General features: G+C 43.3%; 2 protein-coding genes across 5 annotated transcripts in view; one reads left to right on the plus strand and one right to left on the minus strand.

Moving 5' to 3' along the window:
• The window catches only part of LOC125184516 (tumor necrosis factor receptor superfamily member EDAR), a 61,553-nt gene that overhangs the window by 21,224 nt on the left and 18,304 nt on the right, over positions 1-22,025 (minus strand). Inside the window, exons 1-4 of one of the 3 annotated variants that reach the window (XM_066990475.1) lie at positions 11,042-11,171; positions 5,906-5,974; positions 5,018-5,140; positions 3,642-3,823 (exon numbers count right to left, since the gene is read on the minus strand). In XM_066990475.1, the coding sequence (XP_066846576.1) occupies positions 3,642-3,823; positions 5,018-5,140; positions 5,906-5,974; positions 11,042-11,152 (485 nt within the window). In that variant the 5' untranslated portion in view covers positions 11,153-11,171. Of the gene's footprint in view, positions 1-3,641; positions 3,824-5,017; positions 5,141-5,231; positions 5,975-11,041; positions 11,172-22,025 lie in introns of those variants that run through there. The other 2 variants (XM_066990474.1, XM_066990476.1) reach the window with 2 other exon arrangements.
• The window catches only part of LOC136789694 (uncharacterized), a 33,392-nt gene continuing 26,490 nt past the window's right edge, over positions 15,124-22,025 (plus strand). Inside the window, exon 1 of one of the 2 annotated variants that reach the window (XM_066990468.1) lies at positions 15,124-21,964. In XM_066990468.1, the coding sequence (XP_066846569.1) occupies positions 21,221-21,964 (744 nt within the window). In that variant the 5' untranslated portion in view covers positions 15,124-21,220. The remainder of the gene's footprint in view (positions 21,965-22,025) is intronic. The other variant, XM_066990469.1, reaches the window with a different exon arrangement.

The raw sequence follows: 22,025 nt of genomic DNA on the forward strand, positions 1-22,025 counted from the left end.
GGATTCACAATGTAATAGCCGCAGTGGTTTAGGGAAGATAAACAGCCCTTCCAACAGACTGTTGGAATTACCAACATGTAATTAATTCACACTGGTGGAATATTTCTTGGTTTTCACCACAATGGAGAATGCTGGAGGATGGGTAAATAAGACTGAAGATGATGTTCATTGGCAAGCAACTGTTCACCCAGGTGAGTAGGAAGTTCTGCAGTTTCAGACATTGATGGTTCACCCCTATGAAGTACTGGCAACAGACTGATGTTTCTGGCTATTTTGCAATGCACCAAGTATTAAAAGCAATGTTGGAAGTATCTGATCTCTTTATATCACTAACTATAGAGAAGAAGTGGCCATTAAAAAAATCATGAATTTTCATGGTTCTACTCTTCCACTTATTATTTCTGTTTCCTTAGCACTCCCAGGCTTTGAATTTTGAAGGAAAAACACAGGAGCGGAGCCTAGACTGAAACGTGGATGTGCTTCCCAAAAGGTTGGACCTGGTGCTTAGGGACCTGGTTTAGTGGGCGACATTGGTGGTAGGGTGATAGTTGGACCAGATGACCTTGGAGGGCTTTTCCAACCTTAACGATTCTATGATTCCTTCTTAACACCATGATGGTTTATCCTGGGCTAATCTTGGTGGTACCATGTCACATTCAGGGACTTGGTCCCAGAAGCAGAATCTGGAGCCCCGGGTTTAGGTCTGCCTCCTGCAGGGACCAGGACACCTGGGACCAGGGGAATCTGTGTTTTCAGCAGGTGACAGTCTGCAGAGAGGTAACAGGGAGGTGGTGAGCACAGAAGTGAAAGCATCTGCTGCCTTACCCAGAACTGCAGGGGGAGACTTTATCTTGTAAGAAACACACTGCTAAACCTTGTCATTCTGAAAACGGAGAAAAAAGCTTGTTTTAAAACACCTCCGAGAGGAGAATTGGACCTGGTGTAACCATGGACAAACACATTAAAAGGGGAAGAGTTGGCAGCTGAGGCATTTCTGACTACATTTTACAGAAATATTATCCCTTTGCATTCTGTCTTGTGAGAAGGCCAGTGCTTCGAGCTGAAAGTAGCTGCTGGGACAGCATTAGGGGAAGATATCATATATGTCTGCCCTGTTCTTACTCATCTGTAGGTATCCACTCATGGCTGCTGCTGGCCTAAAAAGACCTTTGCTTTGACCCGGTGTGGCTGCTCCTCGTGGGTTATGATCTCCAACATACTCCAAGAACACCTAACGGGTCATCCCATTGAGGGAGGGGACTCTGAGTTGTACCTAATTTCCCCATTATTGACCTATCCTATTCACCATGATGGAAGTGCTTCTGCATAGGAGCAGAGGGTAAAGCCTGCAGTGCCCCAGGCTATTAGGTCTAGGTACCTCCAGAGATCACTGGCGGACTAACTTTGATTTTGAAAACCACAGCTTTGGAGATAAGCCTTTAAATTCTTCCCAGGTCACAGTCTTGCAACATTCTTGTAAGCCTGACCAATAGTGTTATTCCTATTTTACATGAAAGGGAACCTGAACACAGAGAAACAATGGATGCTCTTGTACCAAAGGTCTCCTTCCTTAAAAGAGAACATCAGTAATACTGTAAAAAATATGAAGGAAAAATACCTAATTATCTGCTGTCAACTTTAAAGCAAATGATAGAAGAAGACATTTGCAGCCACTGGTAAAGGTAGCTAGTTCAGTGGTGCTTTGTCTAAAAACTTTTGGTCAGAACGTGCCATTCTCATCTTTTCTTCAGGCTGCTTTGCTGAGCTGGTGGGAAATACCAAAAAGACGAGATGCCCCCAGACAGAGACTGCAACATGCGGGCTGTTACCTGGGGAAGGTCTGCAACATGTTACTGAAGCACAGTCCTCTGAAAATGTAGACCTTAATTTTCCACTTCCACTCTCAGAGGTTCCTTGAGTTCCCTGGGCAAGGGAGTGCTGTCAGATGCCACTCATACAGGCACCTGGATGTCCCTGTGCCACTGGGGCAATAGCAAAGGGTCAGCATTGCCCACCAGCTCTCTTGCTCTGATGTAGGGCTTCTGTGTTCCCCCCCCACACACAGAGAAGAAACCTCTGGGCTCTCCAAGTTGCATCAAGACGGCTTCAGAGCTTGTTTCAGCCCAGATGTAATTTATCCCGAGACTTTAATCTCTTCAAGCTCAGAGTAAGTGCATGTTTCTCCTTAGCTGCTGGCCTTGCCAAAGCGACCCAGGAGCTGCACACAGCCAGCCTACGGCAGGCCAATTTCTGCTGCAGGTTACACCTGTGCAAACAGGATGTTTTCAGATTACTCCCCAAGCACCAGCTGTGCAAGCTGATTATTTTCAGCCAGCACCCCACTCCCACCTGGGTGACCTCATTAGTCCTGACAAAATTGCAAAACGGCGACTGTGGCCACTATTTAACTTTCTTGCTCTTTATGATGTATGAGGGGAAGTCAAGAGGGAGTTCTTTTCAAATCACATCATCAGTTTGCTTGGCTGGCAGTTAGACAAGTCCTCCTTTATATTTGTAAACTGTGAAAATTTCACACAGACTCGCTGATATAATAAACCTGGAGCCTTGCAGAGTCTCTTTAGCAGTTATAAGCAGAGTTTCCTGCGTTATAAGCTGTGTGGGCTATGCTGCGTCTGCAAATTGCACAAAAGCCAAATGTTGGGAGGAGGTGAATATCTAAACCAACAAGCCACAGTGGCAGAAATTGAAAATGTAGGTAAAGTGAGGTTGTGTTATAGAGTATTTGCTTACGCTACACACACACACAAATAAAAATTAAAATAAAAAAAAAATGAAAGCACATGCATGCTTGGATTTTCAGGCTTCCAAAGGTAACTTAGTGAAGAATATATTACTAATATATTCAGTGTAGCAACTGCTTTCTCATCATTACTATCAGAATTACACTGAGCTTAACAGGCATTAAAAAGATGGACAATAAAACAGCTTATATTTTAGCCCCTTCAACAAGCTCTGGAACTTGTTTTTACTCTGAATGAGAGCACACGCACTACATTAGCAGCCCCTTACACCCGTTTCTCTCTGTTGACTAAACACGAACCATCTCCTAACAGCTCTGTTAGCTAACACTGTCAGCTACTGACAAATTTGCCAGCTGGTCACATTTGGAGAAGAGAGATTATGTGTTCGTGGACACAGACTTCCAGTGCCAGCATGGACCTACAGGGAATCCAGGACATCTTCACGAAGCTTATTCATAGGATGCAGGACCTATGAATAAGCTATGAATGAGGACAATGGGGACTTCCAATGTTGTAGCTAGAGGCCAAGATGTACTTCTTAGAGCATCTACAACATCACTGCACACCTATACTACATGAACTACTTCCTTTCTGTTTCTATGAACAGGAGAAATTTCAGTTTTTCTAGTTTGTTCCCAACAGTTGTTTCTTCAGTCACTGAGATTTCAGTACTATTGATGAGGTCTTCTGATTTACTAAATTCACCAATACTTTTGAAATATTTACACTTACTGTTTTAGCAGGGACTAAAAGGTGTAAGTCACCAATATTGTACTACAACCAGCTAGGACATGAAGAGAAACTGTCAGAGATTTTGACATTAAAAAAAGTATTCTGCTGTGCCTTGGGTAAAGCAAAGGTCTGTAGTTGAATACTTACCCTGGGAGACAAGGTCCACACTCTGCATCGTTCTCCTGATCGCCTGGTGTCAGGACTGTGGCTCGAAAAAATCCCTCACAGTCTTTGTGCCGTCTGCATATCTGGTAACCTCCTCTGGAAAACTTCTCTGACGGGCAGGGGATGCAGCCATAGTCCTCGTCTTTGGTGCCATATCCGCAGGTCTGCAACAACACAAAATCGTTGGAAAGCAGGCCTGTGTTGCACACTGGCTTCTAGGAAAAGGGAATGCAATACCTGGCACAGTATAGTACCAAGTCCCTTAACATCTGTCCTAAAAAGGCCAGGGAAGGACATAAGAAAAAACACACTCTGCCCTGGAGAGGAAAATGGGAGCTGGGATGTCATACTCCTTGACAGTGACCCCTCAGGGCTATTTAAATCATGTTGCAGCCTTAGAAGTGAATTTCAGCTGCTGCTCAGATAAAAAATGAACTGAAAATTGGAGAATTGAGAATAAAATTGCAGTGGAAACAGAGTTCCAGCAGGGATATCGGTGATCTTGTTTTCATGACAGGAGAGGCCACAAGGACCGTTAGAAAAAGCAAGGTTTGCATGAGGTTTGGTAACGCCTGAACTCACGTGTCCCAGATGAATGTTACGTTTAGATTAAATAAAACTAATACGAAGTGGTTATTATTCAAACATCCTTGTTCAGGACTACCAACTGTGTGAAATTCTTGCAATGGGATGTTTATCCCATTAAAACCAAACAGGATTTCAGTAATTTATTTTTTAATATGCAACAATTATCTGCTGTAAATCAAATGGTTACTTAGGAACTGTAATTTAAAATGTGGCAGAAGCTTCCAAGTTCCTCTAGTGCCAAAATATCTTAGCGGGAGAGAGAAATTAAATTCTCTGTGTGGGGGGCCAGCGAGCATGCCAGACTAACCTATTTATCACACAATGCTGGAATGGCACTGTCAGGTATTAAATAGCCGTTGAGATGAGAACGTACCGGCAGAGAATGGGTGTGAAGCTTTTACCTTACAACTTTTGACATACTACTTTTAACAGGCTGCTCCTGGCACGCAGCATATGGGTGTGTGGGTGCATGGTGCCTGCCCCCACAGCACACTCGTGCATGCGTGCGCTCCCATCCGAGGGATGCGTGGCCTAAAATTGCTCACGCATCCCTTTCTTTCCCTATTTTTTCTCATACCAATGCATTACCACCTTGTAACAAAGCATTTGTTTTTAGGCAGGGCATTTTCCATCCTAGAATTGCCTGCCGGCTCGCTAGGCATGGGAGAGACTCATGTTGTAGACTGAGTGCGGCCCCCTTGGCCACCTCTCACGTTGTGTTGGCAGCTCAAGACACGTGTCCCCCAGCCAGAGGAGGATGCTGAAGTTACCATGTACGGCTCTTCACCCGGCTCGCACTTGGGGCAGTCGTGGCACATGCCGGTGGTTTGGTTGTAGTATTCGTTCTCGCCGCAGTTGGAGTATTCAGCGCTGGCGGAGTACACCAGGGAAACCTGCACCACAGACACCAGAGCATCACTGCCACCGCCTCCCTCCAACACACCTTGTCCCCTCCCCTTGCCCAGCCATTACAGTGGGTCTGACCTTGTGCCATGAGGCATCCCCAAAGCTAACATTCAGGTGCTGAAGTAGTGCCGCTGCATGGGATGGAGGCGGTCATGGATTTCAGCAATTTGGTCCTGTTAAGAGTTTCTCAGAGCACCGACCTTTGTGCCTGTTGTCATGGCTGCTCCTCAAAATATTGAAGGCCGTGGTTCCTGACCTGTTATTTCTCCTTCTCTCTGGTGCAGTAAATGCCCGAGTTTACTCTCTCCCCGCTCCCAACTCTAATGAGCCTTCACAAATGTGACTGTAAGGGACAACTATAACAACCTGAGATAACGAGTTGCCTCGGGCCTCAACAGTGATACGGCTGAGTTTCATGTGACATCCAGGCTAATCAGCTCCTCCAGAGCCTGGTGGGCTGGAGCAGATGTCTTTTCCGCTTCTGCTCCATTTTGGGTCCTTCTCCTCCCTCCTCCTCCCTATTAACTTCTCCCACACACTGGGAAATACAGATTTAAACAGATGTTCCAGTCTAAGTGGCACTGAAGGAGATGCTTAAGTGTTTTATTGAATGGAAACTGATCCCTGCACCAGTGTCCGGTGCTCAGCTGTCTGTAGGTGTGTCTTAGCAATTCATAGATGTTTGCAAAGACTCGAGCAGAACCCAGTGATCTTTGCGCGCTGGAAATGCCTGCATGCATGTGGATACCTACCACCAGAAAAGGGAACACATGAGTCCATTTACATTCACCCAGGTGAGCCATGTTCTCTTGATATTTTACCTGAAACGATAGAATTGGTGATTGTTTATGAACATCAGTAAATATTTGTGTGTGTTGCCAAAACAAGAACAGAAGGGCTCATCATCAGAACAAAGGTAAACGGGAGTGATGCCTGGAGCTATACGGAGGTCTAAACAAAGAGAGGGGAGATGTGCACGTGCACTCACACACACACACACTGCTGCACATCTGCCTCTCTGAGAAGGCTCACTGCATGAGGCAGCCTGGCCTTGCAATCTGCATACAAATTTGTCAGAGATGAGGCTACGAACCCTGGCATTTGCTGGCTTATGGAGAAGTCCTCCTATGGAGGTACCGAGAGCTACATCATGATCACTAAATAAAAGAGGGCTGGGGGTCAGTAGCCCAGCCCGGCTTGTGTCCTCACCCCACCACATCAGATTTGTCAAGAAAAGATCTAGATGAAGCATCTAAAAGCTGAGCCAGGGAGTGACCTGATAGCGAGTGGCACAGGCAGCCACCTTCCTCGCTGGCTCCCACAGACCTGCTGGGAAAGCCCAGAGCTGCCTTTGCTAACAAGCCTTGGCTTCTTTTCGTAGGCAAAGCTGTAGATTTAAGAGCTTTAACTCAAGGAGGAAGCTGAACTTTGTATTTTAAGTGCTATTACAATGGCTGGGGGGGAATAAAGGCTGTGATCTCTATTGTAAACACACGTGCTAATTTATTTCATTTTTTTTCAAATTCAGTTCTATGAATAACTTTGAATAAGAGCTAATGTTGCATATTCATGTACTGGATTTCTTTCTAAGGGATAAAAAGAGACAGGAAAAAGCAACACAAATTGTTTCTCTAGCATGATACAATATATTTAATGGTATTGTTACAGCACATAGTATGCCCTAGGGATCTTACAGCTTCAAATTGCAAATGTTTGAGATACATTTGCAACACTTTGGTCCTAGTAGATGTAAACTGCTTTTTAAATTTTCCACATCTCAAATACTGCAAGGTTTTTTGGCTCCCAGAAGAGTACAATTGCTGCTTTGTGCCACTTTCAAGCATACAATCTCCACTAGAGCAGCACTGTAGAATTTGAGATAGCCACTAACATTTACATTTTTAAACACTAAATGGATTAAGCAAAGATTATATCACGCCGGCATCAAGCTAGGAACTTGCTTTATATGTTCCTTCTAGCAACTGGGCTAGCTGAGACAGGTAACCGGGTGGGTGGGTGGGTGGACAAGCTGAATTATAAGTATATTCTTTTCTGCAGGAAATTGCACTTTGAAACCTAGAAACAAAAGAGAATCAGAGATAAATTGTCCTAAAGCTGGAGGTGAGAGATGGAAAATAGTCATGCAATTGCATAAACTGTCAAACATTTAAGTTGGACAAAGGCTTTGGCTATGACAGTATAGTTACTTGGAAAAGTTCCAGGAATATAATCTTCACACACATGTCTGTTAAATTGAATCCTAATTATAAGAGAGCTTGTTAGACTTCATAAATGAATATTATCAAGGCTGTTTCCACACTGGTATTGCAAAGTCATCACATTTATTATAAATTGGGTCTGGACACAGAATTTCAGTGGTGAAGTTTGAATCTGTAACTTTACAGTAAAAGCATGTCTTACAGTAAAAACATGCTTCAGTTGCTTTCAAGCCACCCAGATGTTTACTGTTTGAGGTACTTACATGCAATCATGGCCAGATTTGAAAAATGGAAACGAAGTATAAGCCTATTAATGTATAATACAATCTTCTCTATCCATTTGGTATTTATTTACATAAAATGTTGAAAGTGTCAAGTTATACATACATACATAAAATATTTTTCTATCTCAATATAAATATACATGTAGGGGTATGTTTTGTGTGTAAACATACATTTTTTCCCCCTGCATTCTGTCATTACACATGGCAATATGTCAAGCATATGGCAAATATTAACTGGAAAAAGCCAGTTCAAAGTGCTGAATGTGACCGGATTAGAACACTAGGGGAGATTTTTTTTCCCAGACTGGAAAACCAAAACGTTAAAATTAATTATTCTCCCTTCCTCCCTCCCTCCCCCCCGCTGCACCCATTCAAGTATGTTGCTATAGACTGACAATGTTATTTTCTGTTTGTGTGTTTCATCTGTTTCTTTTTTTTTCCCTGTTTTTATTTTTGTTTTTGTTTCCTTTAGAGTTAAAAACCAAAATGTTTATTTTTGTAATGGAGGAGGGGGGAAAGTCTGATGCAGGAGGTTTCTGGCAGTAGGGCCATAGGTAGCCCCTCAGCTGGGATGATACCTGCTGGTATCTACCAAGACATGCTAGGCTGCTCTTGGGCTTGATGTCAATTTTCAAGCATTTTAATTTACACCCACACCATATCATCTACCACACATTAATCCCATGTGCACAACAAGGGATTTTCTAGTGCTAAGATCACTTTTGAGCCTAGCTGACATATGTAGAAACATGCAAAGCTTGGACAATCTGCCTGCATCTGCCAAGAAGCAGGAAAAACAACAACAACAACAAAAAAAAGCACAACCAACCAACCAAACAAAAAAACTCCAGTTATTATGGTCCCTAACCATTAAAAGTAATTAGCTCTGGGGAATTCTTGAACAAATTTACAGAAGGTGCCCCTTCCCTTCCTATTCCCAGGTACACAGTGCTGCTGGGGGCCTCCAGGAGTAAAATGAGGAGCCCCGGGCCCTGGGAAGAGGTAGAGGGAAACACTGCTTTACACAAATTTGGCATCCATGCATCCACTCGGGACATGTCTGCTGTCTCACACCGACTGCCATGATGCTGGCATTGGATGCTGCCTCAGTAGTCCCAAAGGGCAGAAATCGAGTTCCAGATTTGAAGCAATCCAGGGGCTGTCCCCTGCGGACACAGGGCATACTAAGCAACTTCTTAATTCAGGAGATGAGGAGCAGATCATGCATCTGTGTAGAGCTTTGCTGCTCCAGTAAAACCCTTTATTTATGAATGTTTGGCAGGCAAAGCTGAAGTCTTGGTCTACTGCTGATCTTTTTGATTACTGGTACTAAAGCGTGTGTAGGAAATCCAGATTTAAATGTGTACCGGTGCACAGAAACAATTTAGTAAATCCTTCTTTGCGCCTCCACCATATAGGATTTTTGGGAAAGCCTCACTTTGTGCTGGTTTTGTCCTACAGATTCAGTCCTTCTTCATGTGCACGTAAATATCTGCTGCAGAATATGTCAGCTGATTGGCGTTGAGCTTATGGCACTGAATATTTGACCAGAGTGGAGTAATGTCAGTCTGCATGTTTCAACTAAAACAAATGACCCTGTCCCATAGGATGGTGGGCAGTGGTCAGCAGGAAGAAGCTGGAAGTATATTTTTGGAGGGACCACGTAATGGCCCCCATGCAGTATGGGATTTCCAGCTGCTCATCTGCAAAGCCCTCCGCACATCCTGACTCAATGCTTCAGCTGAGGACAAGTGGGTGTCAGGAGAGGAGGTGTAAAACAAAGCTTGGGTCTTTGTGGATCAGGTGTGCGACACACAGCAAGTCTCAGCATGACTAGAGGGGGTTGCTAATTACAGCCATATTTGCCTTTCAGGGCATATTCATTAATAACTTAGGAATACACACAGAAGTTGACAGGAAAAGGAAGACTATTTTCCCGGTGGCAACCTCAGCAAGAAGTGCTAGAGACTCGCTGTCTCAGCTTCTCTCCAGGAGACTGCGAGGCACAGGTTTGGCCCGGGGCAATAGGAAAAGAGACGCCTGAGACCCTGTTACTCAAATATTTCTCTTCCCAGATGAAAGGTCCTTCTGTGCAGTCTTTGCGGCATGTTACCATGGCCTGGCAGGTACACACAAATAAATAAATAAATAAATATATACATCCCCAGGCAGAAAATGCTTCGTTCGTGCTGTCTGAAGGATAAAGAGCAGCATTTGCTGTAGTCAGCTTTTGAATTTAATTTACTTAGATAATTAAGTAGTGCTGCCACTAGGTTTACAGTATCCATGAGTAAATGGAGTAAATATACAGAATACACAAACACTGAGGTTACCGTAGTTGGTGGTCTAAGCTAAAACTCATAACTTCTGATAGACAGCCTTAACTGTTATTTTAGTTCTGAGTCTTCATTGTTAACACAGTGTAAAAGCTCATTTCCTATCATAGATATTTTTTGTCTTTTAAAAAAAGTCTGTAAAAAAATGAGAAGGAACACAAGGATCAAAGATATCTGTGCTTCTTAATGTTGCAGAGAGGATTTTTTTTAGTGTCTGCATTTCTTTAGTTTCATCACTGATGCAGGTACACTTCAAGGATGCAAATCTTGACTTCGTGAGAGGAAAGGCACAACAGCTGTCTCTGAGAGCTTTGCTATTTTGATATTTCTGTACACACACAGACATATCTGTCTGGGAAGCAGAACGCTAGACAAAAGGACTTGTATAAATAAATGTGGGTAGACCATACGAACTTCACAGGTGCCACCAACAAATCCAGTGCCTACCCTGAGTTCCCAACGTTTATGAGAGGAACCTCGTGAACTGCCTTTTCCACAGATTATCACAGTTTCTCACACGCACTTGGTAGATAATCTTTGTATGCTCCCGATGCTGCTAAATCCTTCTTAACTAAGATAAGCATATAATCCTCACTGCAGGGCCTCATAAGTTTCAGAGTTCAGCAGCAGAGTTTAGTTTGGCTCCAGCCTCGCAAAAGATGCGGTTTGAATTTTCTTTTCAAGAGGAGAGAGGCATCTCTGAGCCCGTCATTGAATGACAATGATGGCAGCACAAGCCTGGCAGGAAAATAAACTTAGACAACTATAAGCAAATGAAAACATGGAGATTATGAAGAAAACTATTGTGTAGTCTTGGTTACAGTTTGTATTGTTGTGAGCACCAGAATATTGCACAGAACAATATAGCATTTGCAGGACAAGATGAACTACACAGTTTCTCATATCTGCTTTATATCACTTCGACCTTGCAAATACATGTTAAAAACAACCCCAGAGAAAGATGTAAAAAGCGTTACAATGCTACAACTCTATTCTTCCTTTTACCTGAAACATCAAAAGGAAGCTACAAGAGCTCAAGCTACACATACCTCTTTAATTGCCTCTGTGATCTGGCACCTCCACCAGAAAAATAATTCATTGCTCAGGTGTAGGAATGAGATTTTTTTTCCAGTGGTAGTTGCGTTGACTAGAGGAGACATAGAAGATTGCTTGATTTGTTAATGGGGGCACCACATGCTGAAGACGTGGGGGCAATGAAGACTAATAAAGAGCTGTGTGTTTCCTCACAGACTGGCTTATCTGGAAACTACATCTGGAAGTCTGTATCGAAAGCTGTTTTCTCATCTTACACAAAGACACATGTTGGTTCTCGTGTAGACAGGCCATCAGCTTTCTGAAAAATGTTTTCAGGAAAAAAAAAAAGAAAGAAATGATGTGATGCAGGAAGAAAAGCAAAAGAGAGAGGGAAAGAAAGGCCCTTTTAAGCTTGCTTTGTGCATCCAGCTCACCTGCCTGCGGAAATGAGGGCAGAAATTAGGTGCGAGTACCCACAGTTCACTTTAGTGGTGTTCCTGCTTGGAAGGAGGGTATTTTGTGGGGACGTGATGGAGCAATAAGAAGGCCCTCATGACCTCTGGATGTTTGGGTTGCTGCCATGGCTTTCCTGTCAGTGTTATTTTATGCAAGCAAATGCTCATGAGGGCAAAAAATGTGAGCAGGGGCCTGTACCTTCCTCAAGTCAAAAGGCTGCTCTGACCCCTAGGCTAAGTAACGTGATCTCTTTTGTTTTCTATAATTAAAAAAAAAAATAACAATAATAATCTGGGATTTGTTCTAACACACAACTAAAAAAAATAAAATCAGAAACCTCACGTCTGTAATGAGGAAAAAAAAACTTGAGTTTTTTTGGCCAGCCCCCATGAGGATTTTCCTCAGTGGGAGAGGCTCACTTTCAACCCCTCTGAAAGCAAAATTTTTTGAAGATGATTTACATGAAGACATCCCTTTTATTTTGAGCCCCTCCTGCTGGGAAGTGCTATAACATATTCCTCCTGGCTTGCTCACTTCTTGTCAGAGGGCCTGGGCTGCTCTTGTAGGAAAGGCCAGCAGCGGGCAGGTGGGAGAGGCTGTGCCATGCACTCCTGGGGGGTTCTGGAGTTTTCCATGGAGAGGGATGCAGGCCAGATCTGACACCACCGGGACAGACTGTAGATGAGCACATATGCTTTGGGATTGAACAACTCCAGTGCAAGAAGTAATGAGGAACTGCGTTTGTACGCTGTCTGCTGGGTAATCCCAGGGCCGCGTCAGCACTGTGCTTCTCACAGGGCCTGACGCCTCACCGCCTGCCCCTGCCTGAGGGACAGGACTCTCGCTTTTGGCATCGTGCTTTCAGGGGTGAGCTGAAATTGCTGGGATGAAAACAACTCACTTTAGATTCAGAAGCTCTCCCTAATTCCTAAGACATGTATTACTTCCCCTTTGGAGCAAAAAATTAAAAGCCTATTAGGAAAATACAAACCACTGATGCAGTGATGACGTTTTCCTAACATCTTTTCCTTTTTACAGGGCTTTATGCTTTCTAGATGACAGATAGCATAATGAGAACAGCCTGAGCCTTGGCTTTCATTACAAAGATCGATAAGGATTTGAGCTCACACTTTGCTTCCGTTCCTCAGGGTCCCATCCTGTGAGCTGCTGAGCACCTCAGAACATGATGATATTTGGGAAGCAGGGGATTTTTAGCACCCTGCAGAGACTGACATCCTTTCTATACTATAATTGTTGATAGACAGGACAGAAGAGAAGACATTTAGAAATACTTTACTGGAAGAAATTGAGCTGAAGTCCTACGGTGACCATCAACAGAAGTTACAGAAATTGTAAATAGAATAGAAACCCTATGGTGGCCATCAATAAATAATGTCTGTTCTTAGCTCTGCAGCACATTTGCATTCTTAGCTAAAAAACAGAATATTTGTTAGAATGGTCAAAACAGAGTTCTGTTTTTATTTTCCATGGTTTACATGAAAACATACGAATTGCTGCATCTCAGGCGGACAATGAGTAGCAGTGGTGGGCTTTTCGTAGGGTGAGCCTCTCAGGAGCAGGTCACCACATGAAGAAGAATGTCACTGGGATGGTCCCAGCCATGAAATTCAAGTACAAGTGCATTAAGCAACACTGGAGCCAATTCACTGTGTTCGGCAAACATAACAAACTCAGTATTAGGTGGTGGTCTTTTATACTTTGGTACTTGATTTCTGAGTCCCAGAAAAGCCTCTTGTTTGTCAACAGGCCTCTGTCTTGCAGACAAAGGGATACATACTCTGCCAACAAACATTATTTTTTGTATTATTCTACTTTTTACATAACCATGTTTGAAGGGAATTTATTGCTTTTGCAAACCAAAGGCTGGCTGCATTTAAATTCAGAGCTATATCCCAAGCTGCCCAAGCCACCATTGTCACTGGGGAGAGCAGGGAGAGCGGTGGGGGAGCCCTCGGCCAGGAAAATTGGCCACACAGGCAGCTGGGGCCACAAGGTGCCCGAGGGCGAGGTGGCAGGGGGTTACTGCCCTGGGATGAGCTGGTGGAGCAACCCCCATGAACCTCCTCCATCCACACAGCTCATGGGTGTGGGTCCCACCTGTGGGGACAGCGAGGGGATGGGGCCTAAAGGCCAAAACGCAAGACGAGGCCCAGTGCAAGACGAGGAGGGGTAACATGCTGGAGCAGCCAAATCGTTGGCTGTGTTTGGGGGTAGTTATGAGCTACAACCTGCTGAGGCATACAGGAGGAGCAAGCACGGCCGTGTCTAACAGCAGCCCAAGTCACAGCCCCACTCTACACACATGGCTACATAAACTGCATGTTTACAGGCATGCACGTGTACGCAAATGCTTCTATTTATACCCACATGCCCCCGAAGGAGCTGGCTGCCCCTCAAATCTCTGCTTCAGGCTGGAACCCTCAAATCTCAGATGTCCTGGTGAAGGCAAATCCCTCTGCTTCACAGAAGCACAGTTAGTGAAGAATTGGCTTTCTCTTCTGCGATACTTTCTCTTTCGAGTTGATAATCATAAAATCTCTTCAGAATTTCTCTGAGGCCTTTTTTTTTTTTCTAATGAAGGTGTTTACATTCCTAATTAAGGAGCACATTAAGCCTAGTGGTACCTTATCTGATAAACCTGTTACTAGGCTATGTCAAGCTGAACCTTCCAAGGGAGCAAGCTGGTTTTATAAACCGGTTATCCTCTGGGCTGGAAATGCGCATCCAAGAGCTTGCAATTAACTTGGGTTAATTACAAAATACCAGAAATGTAATAACATATTTAAAAATATATCACAGGTGCTAATGACCTCTTTTTTTTTTTTTTTCTCTGCCCCCACCCCACCTCCCTGTTCTTCCCCCCCTCTGCAGGAGCTGACAGGCTGTCACTGCCCTCCCAGTTAGCAACCCCCCAACTCCACAGGTGCTAACCATCATTCTCTCTCATGTGGTGGAATTGATTAGCATAATAAGATTGATCTGAGAGTGATTGCTTCTAACTTGCAGCTATCGTGGCTTATACTGCTGGTTTTTGGACCTGCTGAAGGAGCTAGGCCTGAGAGCTGTTTACTTAGTCTAGATATATCAAGTGGTCTAACAAAAGGGATCACTTTCTTTGCAAACCTATTCCCCCCACCCCACTGCCCCCATCCCACGCAAATCCTGAGAACTTTGTGACAACACCAGCAGCAGTGCTATGCAAAATACAAGCTTATTTGAGTTTTGTCTGTTTCAGCAGGAAAATTGCCTTATGGCTTGGAATACTAGCAAATTTTTATTGCAGTTTGCAGCTTCTTATACCCTTATATATTTTGGAGAGTAGGCAGGATCCTTCGGTTCAGTAATTCCTCTCCTGACGTGACCCATCCATAGCTTTCTGCTTGCTTGTTTTTTACCTAGTGGACCTGCTCCATGTTCTTTATGTGTAACAGTGTCAAATGCTTTATTGAAGTCCAGACTGCCCATGGCACCTGCCTCCATATAGAAATTAAAGCCACCGTGTCAAGGACTACTTAGGAGACTGCTTTTACCTACTAGGTTATATTGTATTGCACATCTAAAGGATCTTTATTTTTTTTATGATTTTACAGAAGACATAGGTGTATTTCTGAAAAGAAGAGAAAAGAAAAGAAAAGAAAAGAAAAGAAAAGAAAAGAAAAGAAAAGAAAAGAAAAGAAAAGAAAAGAAAAGAAAAGAAAAGAAAAGAAAAGAAAAGAAAAGAAAAGAAAAGAAAAGAAAAGAAAAGAAAAGAAAAGAAAAGAATACTAACCACTAATAAAACAACTGGAGCTATTGACCCCCAGCACAGATGGGGAGAGAATACCTTCAAAATTAGGGTCCCACCATCCAAAACTTTTATAAAAACAACCTCTCTCTGCAAGCCCCACGGCAGACTGCTGAAACCATGCTAGGCAATGAGCAAGGCAGAGCACGGGAGGATGAATGACCGTGTGTCCCACCAGCCCACATCTGCACTGGCTGGAAGAGTTGTCCAGCTGGAGAAGAAGAACTGAAAAGGGAAAATGTGTGCTGGTAGAGACTGAGTTGGAAGATTTGTGGTGCTACAACTCCACTATGCTGAGAGCAGAAAAAGAGTTTTTTATCATCCATATGCACATTTATTTCCTCATCTCATTCCAGTGATATGAGCACAAGAAAACATGAAGATGTGGTTTTAAAAGCATTGCATTGTCCTGATGTAGAGGCAGTGTGATGGAAACATGGCAAAGCATTATGTAGAAAATGAAGAGGGTAATACCCAAAGAAAATTGAAGCAATGGTAAACATCATGGTCTTGTGGTCTTGAGTTCTACAACGTCAACTTTTAGTTGTGCCCATTGTTAAAATTTATATTCATCTGAAGCTACTCTTTGATAAAAGAGTCTTTAGGCAAGTTAAGATTGTGAATGTAACTTTGAACCAATTGTAGATTTTACAATATGTAGGAAAAATGAAATGAGGACAAGAAGGGGACCTCTGGGAAGCAATGACTGTCCTAAAATGTCTGGAAGAAAAAGAGCCAGTGAGAGAAGGAAAAAAAAAAAAAGAAAGAAAGAAAAAAGTGGTTTAAAGTTATTCCCAGAAATATTGAATATGCTCAAATAAACATAATCATTTCTGGTACAAACCAGAAGGTGCCACATTTTCCTACCAGATGATGAGGGATGTTGTAGTGAATAAATACAGCTCCTTCCAGCTGCCTTAATAGTTACATGTAACATCTGGTCGGTTTTGAAACATTTTGGATTTGGCTATTCTTTAAAAATGAGAACTTCCTATAGTTACCCTCAGAAGCTCTGAAATGTGAAGTGTCATCCACAAGCAGCTGACGACCTTCTGCTCCCTCTGACTGCAGTACTTGCAGAGAAAGGAGGTGCTCTGGGACAGCATTGTTTTGCACTGCACAATTAAAGCCAGATGCAAACTATCCTCTCCACAAAACACTCTTGAACAGATTTAACACTGTCCCTCCAGTGGTTAATTTAATGTTGTGACTTCATATTTGCCATATGAGTGTTTTCTTTAAACATGCTGCAAGTGAAGGTTTGCAGAACTCAACCTCCTAAACCAGATCCCGACTCCACTGGAGGGCAGCACATTAGCACTTATATTAACGCCGCGCTCACTGCTTGCTTCCGAGAAGGCAGATTTTTGTAAAGAAATATTCAGCTATCATGTGAGGTTCTGCTTAACGGAACAAATACACACCGACAGATATATACAGTGAATATCTCTTCTTAGAGGCTCTGTTAGATCACTGAATTGTTAGCTAAATGATCAACGCTAACCTGAGAATGAAACCAAGCCTGAAAGTATAGAGGTAGTTTAAAGATAAACTATTTATTGGCACCAAGATCAACAGATTCTAAATTAGCTACAAAGCTGCAGGGAATAATGACATGTGAAGTCAGATTTTTCTTTTATTTTTTTTCTTTTCTTCTTCATTTTTTTTTTAAATTCTTAGCCCCTCAGGAGATTTGGGATGGTTTGATGTTCCTCTGGAGACTTGTCAAAATTCTGTAGAAACTTAATAGCCTGCCAACATGGGTGGTTGCTGCTGGAAGGCATTTCAACATGGCAAGGGTCCTGTCTGTGCACTGCAGACCTGCAGCACTCACAGGCTGCTTGGAATGACATGAAAACAGGAGCTGTGCAGTGTCAGGACCCCGCACACAGCTTCGCGGGGGTAACGTGCGTGTATCCCCGCTCTCCAGGGGCAGCCAAGGTGTGGGAGGAATCCATTTGGCCTCGAATCATTCTGAGCACCGCCTCAGTGTTAAATCCCACATGGTGCTGTTAGTAATAGAAGAAGAAATAATACAATATTGTTTAGTATGTTACATTTGCGATGTACTGTTACGAGGCTGCGCTTGGAAGATACAAAATATATGTGCAAGGGTAACATGAGAATGCACCAATTCATGATGAGGAGTAAGGAGGATTAAAAGAATGCTCAATTTGCAAGACATCTAGATAACTGGGGCTTCTTGGACTCTGGGAACTGGGTCAAACCAACCTTGCGGTTTGGACTGAGACCAAGGGCTCAGAGAGCATGCGTGAAAAGGAAAGGTTAAAAAGTTCAACTCTGATGAAGACATCTTACTTCATCCCGACGACCACCCGGACGACCACCAGAGAGTGATACGCAAGCGCAGAAGGACTGATAAGATAATTAGCATACGAAGCGAGGCTAGGTGGAGCTAGGAAATGAATATGCATAGATGAGTTGTGAAACCTAATGCATATGTAGTATCTTAGCAGATAAAAGAGAACTAAGAAAACAAATCGGACGAAGTTAGATTTGGGCAGGCATGCCCCTAACTTCCGGCGCCTAATAAAGCACCTTCATATAATCACTTTGTGGATTATGTGTCTTCATGAACGCTAACATTTTGGCGACCCAGATGGGACCTCGTGGGCACTGCTGAGGCGGCTCGCGAACTGATCACGCTCCAGCCGGCACCGAGGAGTTTCTCGGGGAGCCATCGGCCGCGACCGACCCCCGCTGCTCACAACGTACCTCTGAAAGGGTAAGAAAAAGGTGCTTTCTGGTAATCGGTACCGATCTGGTCTGGGAGCCTGCCGGTCAGACGCGGCGAAAGCCACGCACGGTTGGGCTAGGGAATTCCCGTGGTAAGCCTAGGCGCCGTCCGTCAGACAGTCGCGAAAGCGCTGCAGGTTCGGCATCAGTGGTCTGGTTTTGCTGCAGGCTCAGCATCTGGTTCGGTTCGGTAAAAGCTATAGCTGATAATGGAAAAACTTAAAAGTATTCTGGGCGGTAATGCTTCGGTACCGCGATCCTCCCCTTTGGGCTGTTTACTAGCACACTGGAAGGAGGGGTGTTTCGGGCAGGAGTTACGAAAGGGTAAGCTGGTTGATTACTGTAATGTTTGGTGGCCATAGTATGAACTAGAAGATCAAGAAAGTTGGCCAGAAAACGGAACCTTACAGTACAATACTATCTTACAATGAATGTTATTTTGTGAGCGAGAGTGCAAGGGGCCCCTCTGTGTGATTGCGTGATTGTGTTGTGAGTGAGACGCAGCATCGCTGCGAAGCGAGTGCGGAGTTCCGATCCGCGGTTCCGTATTCTCCGCGAGGGGAGCGGCCGGAGACGAACGAAGCGCATGACAGACCGAAAAGAAGTGCTGCTTTATCCAAATGTTGATTGGTGGTGCCCAATACACGGGCCCGGCGGTGCATCTTGCAATCCTATTTCGTTCTTAAATGTTTTGAGTGTGACAAGGAGGAAGGTGGGAGCATTATCTAAGTAACAGTTTAAAAGTTTCGGTATATTTGCGGTGGTGTTTGGTCGGTTTCCCAAGTATCGGGGGAAGGGGGCTGACTGATTATCAAAGCGGTAGAATGGAGAGCCACTTCTTTGGTGGTTCGGGCCTGAGCCCTGAGAATTTGGTAAGAAGGGGGAGAGCGAATTTATTTAGGCCTCAATACCTTTTAAACCCCCGTCTTGATGGATACACAGGAGTGATTCCTTGTTTTGTGTAGGCTTACTAACAAAGTGCATGAGAAAAATTAGCATTCGGCTTGAAATTCGGCCTTGTTGAAATGTAAATTTTGTGGAAAAGGTGGTATTGTTTGTCTAGAAGACGGAAGGCTGAGTGCTTCAGGTGTTTTTCCGAAGTCCTGTGGATTTACGATTGGAACGGGGCTCATTAATAATCTGAAATAGTGAAGTTTGTATGTGGAGTTTAATCCCAGAGAATTGGGACATTTGAGAAGACTAGGAAAACACAGTAAAAACCTGCAATAAAAAGGTTTGCGTGGAAACTGAAACAAGGGACAGTAATTAATATAAATAAATAAAAGGGAATGGGAAATCAAGGAAATGGGTAATATCCAAAACAAAGACGTTTTAAAGAAAGCCTCCTTGGGTGTATATTGGCACATTGCAAGGATATTGTCGGAAGGGGGAGTGGGGGGGGGCGCGGAAAGCAAGAGGATTTCCACTAAGTATTGCAATCAATTGTGGCCAATATATAAACTAAATGGCCGCTTTATGGATCAATCGACTATAACAGTGTCTTGCAATTAATGTTGTTTTTGAGGAGAGAAGGAAAATAGGATGAAATGTTGTATACTGATATGTTGTTTCAGCATCTTGGAGGGAAAAGGTATGGAATTAAGTTGGCCCCTGACTGAGCCTTTGGTGTTGGCATTAGAAAAGTACAGGCTGGCGGAAGATAAAGGAAGTGTTAAAAGGGTTGTTGAAGGTGTTAAAGGCTGTGTGGCATGTAGTATTTAACAGAGCTGTTTGAAGTTGAATGAGCAGGGAAAGAGGATGTAGGAATGTTAATAGTTCTGCCTCAACCCGAGGCTGAGATCTCAAAATCGCGGTGTGAGCCCTCTGGGGCAGAGGGACCATGATGGGTCCGGGAGAGTTGTCATGGAAACAGAAAAGCAGCTAACTCTTAAAACAACCTGAGTTCCTGTGTGAGCTCAGATTGCCAATGGGACCGCTCAGGGAACTTTCAACCATTGCATTCCCCTGACCGACCCCTTCCCCCCCCCCCCGAGACCCTTACCACCCCGGAAATTATGTAAATACCAAAATCTGGTTAAATTGGGAATTGAGAATCTGTTCCAACAAGGTCCAAAAGAAAACCCTATGGAATTTTTGAATTTTTGGACCAACTTTGAAATGCAATGGAAAAAAAAAAAAAAAAAAAAAAAGACAGAAAATTTGGACCTGGCTTCAGAAAACAAACAGAGGCAATTGGCTAGCCTCTTTCTAGGGCAATCAGCCCCTGATATCAGAAAGAATTTGTCTTAGGCTGCAGAATAAACTTACAACAGTCAGAAATGACGGGGACCTGGGACATCTACCCTAGCAGGTCCACTAGTTGAAATAAAGCTAGGAAACGAAGAGAGAGGCTTGAATTTTTTGTTGTTGTTGGTTACAGGAGCTTCTTTCTCTGTGTTAATTAGGCTGTAAATGTAATAGGAGCAACATATTCAGTGTTAAATAGTTTAAAAGGACGATTGGGAACTAAGACAACTACAATAATTGGAGCCACAGGGAAGGAGGAGGAACGGCCATTCTTACAACCCCTTGATTTGCGTTTTGGGGGTAAGGAACTAACCCATGAATTTTTGTATGTACCAGAATGCCCGATTCCACTCTTGGGACGGGATCTATTAGCTAAATTAGATGCAACAATAACCTTTGAGGATGGAGAATTAATAATGAAGGTACCTGAGTCCAAAGTAGGACAAATTCTAATGATCAAAGATAAACCCTTTGTTAATATTCCAAGAAAAGTAGAAAATGCAGTTATACCAACAGTATGGGAAACAGATATACCAGGGAAGTTGAAACTGGTACAACCGGTAAAGGTGGAATTAAAGGAAGGAGCCAAACCTGTTCGAATCAAACAATATCCACTTAAGATAGAAGCTAGGCAGGGGACAGTGAAAATTATTGACAAATTTCTCAAACATCAGATTCTGGAAGAATGTAAATCAGAATACAATACTCCAATTTTTCCAGTAAGGAAGCCGAATGGTGAGTATAGATTGGTACAAGATCTTAGAGCAATAAATGAAATAACAAAGGACATTCACCCGGTAGTGGCTAATCCTTACACATTGTTAACATCTGTGAGAGAGATATATAAATGGTTTACTGTGATAGATTTAAAGGATGCCTTCTTTTGCATACCTCTTGATAAAGATAGTAGAAAATTATTTGCCTTCAAATGGGAAAACATATTGAAGTTTTTGTACCACATATGGTAACAACTGTTTTAGAACAAAAGGGGGGCCACTGGTTATCACCCAGCCGAATGATGAAATATCAGGCAATACTAACTGAACAAGATGATGTAACCTTGAAAACAACTAACCTGTTAAATTCAGCAGTATTTCTAGGAACTGTTCCAGAAGAAGGACCGTTGGAACACAATTGTGTGGAAATAATTGAACATACCCATGCGAGCCGCGAGGATTTGAAGGATGTACCCCTTGAAAGGTATGACTGGGAACTTTTTACTGATGGTAGTAGTTTTGTGGAGAATGGAACACGATATGCAGGGTATGCAGTAACAACCCTGAAGACAGTAATCGAAGCCAAACCTTTACCACCTGAAACATTAACACAGCGAGCGGAACTGATAGCCCTACCTCGAGCACTGGAACTGAGTGAAGGAAAGATGGTAAATATTTGGACAGATTCAAAGTATGCTTTTGGAGTAGTCCATGTTCATGGAGCATTATGGAAAGAAAGAGGGCTGTTGTCCTCACAAGGAGCCAATATAAGATATCAAGAGGAGGTGTTAAATTTGATAAATGCGGTGCAAAAACCAAAACAAGTGGCTATTATGCACTGTAAAGCTCATCAAGGAGGAACCTTGAAAATATCAGAAGGGAATCGGCTGGCAGATCGAGCAGCTCGACAAATTGCTCAGGAGGTGTGGAATGTAACGGCTTTGGTACCACTCAAGGTAGGCCCCACTTGTCTTAATCTTCCCAAGGAACCAAGATATTCACCAGAGGATGAGAAAT

Source organism: Anser cygnoides, chromosome 1 (assembly GCF_040182565.1).
Source record: "Anser cygnoides isolate HZ-2024a breed goose chromosome 1, Taihu_goose_T2T_genome, whole genome shotgun sequence".
In the NCBI taxonomy this organism is placed as follows: Eukaryota; Metazoa; Chordata; class Aves; order Anseriformes; family Anatidae; genus Anser; species Anser cygnoides.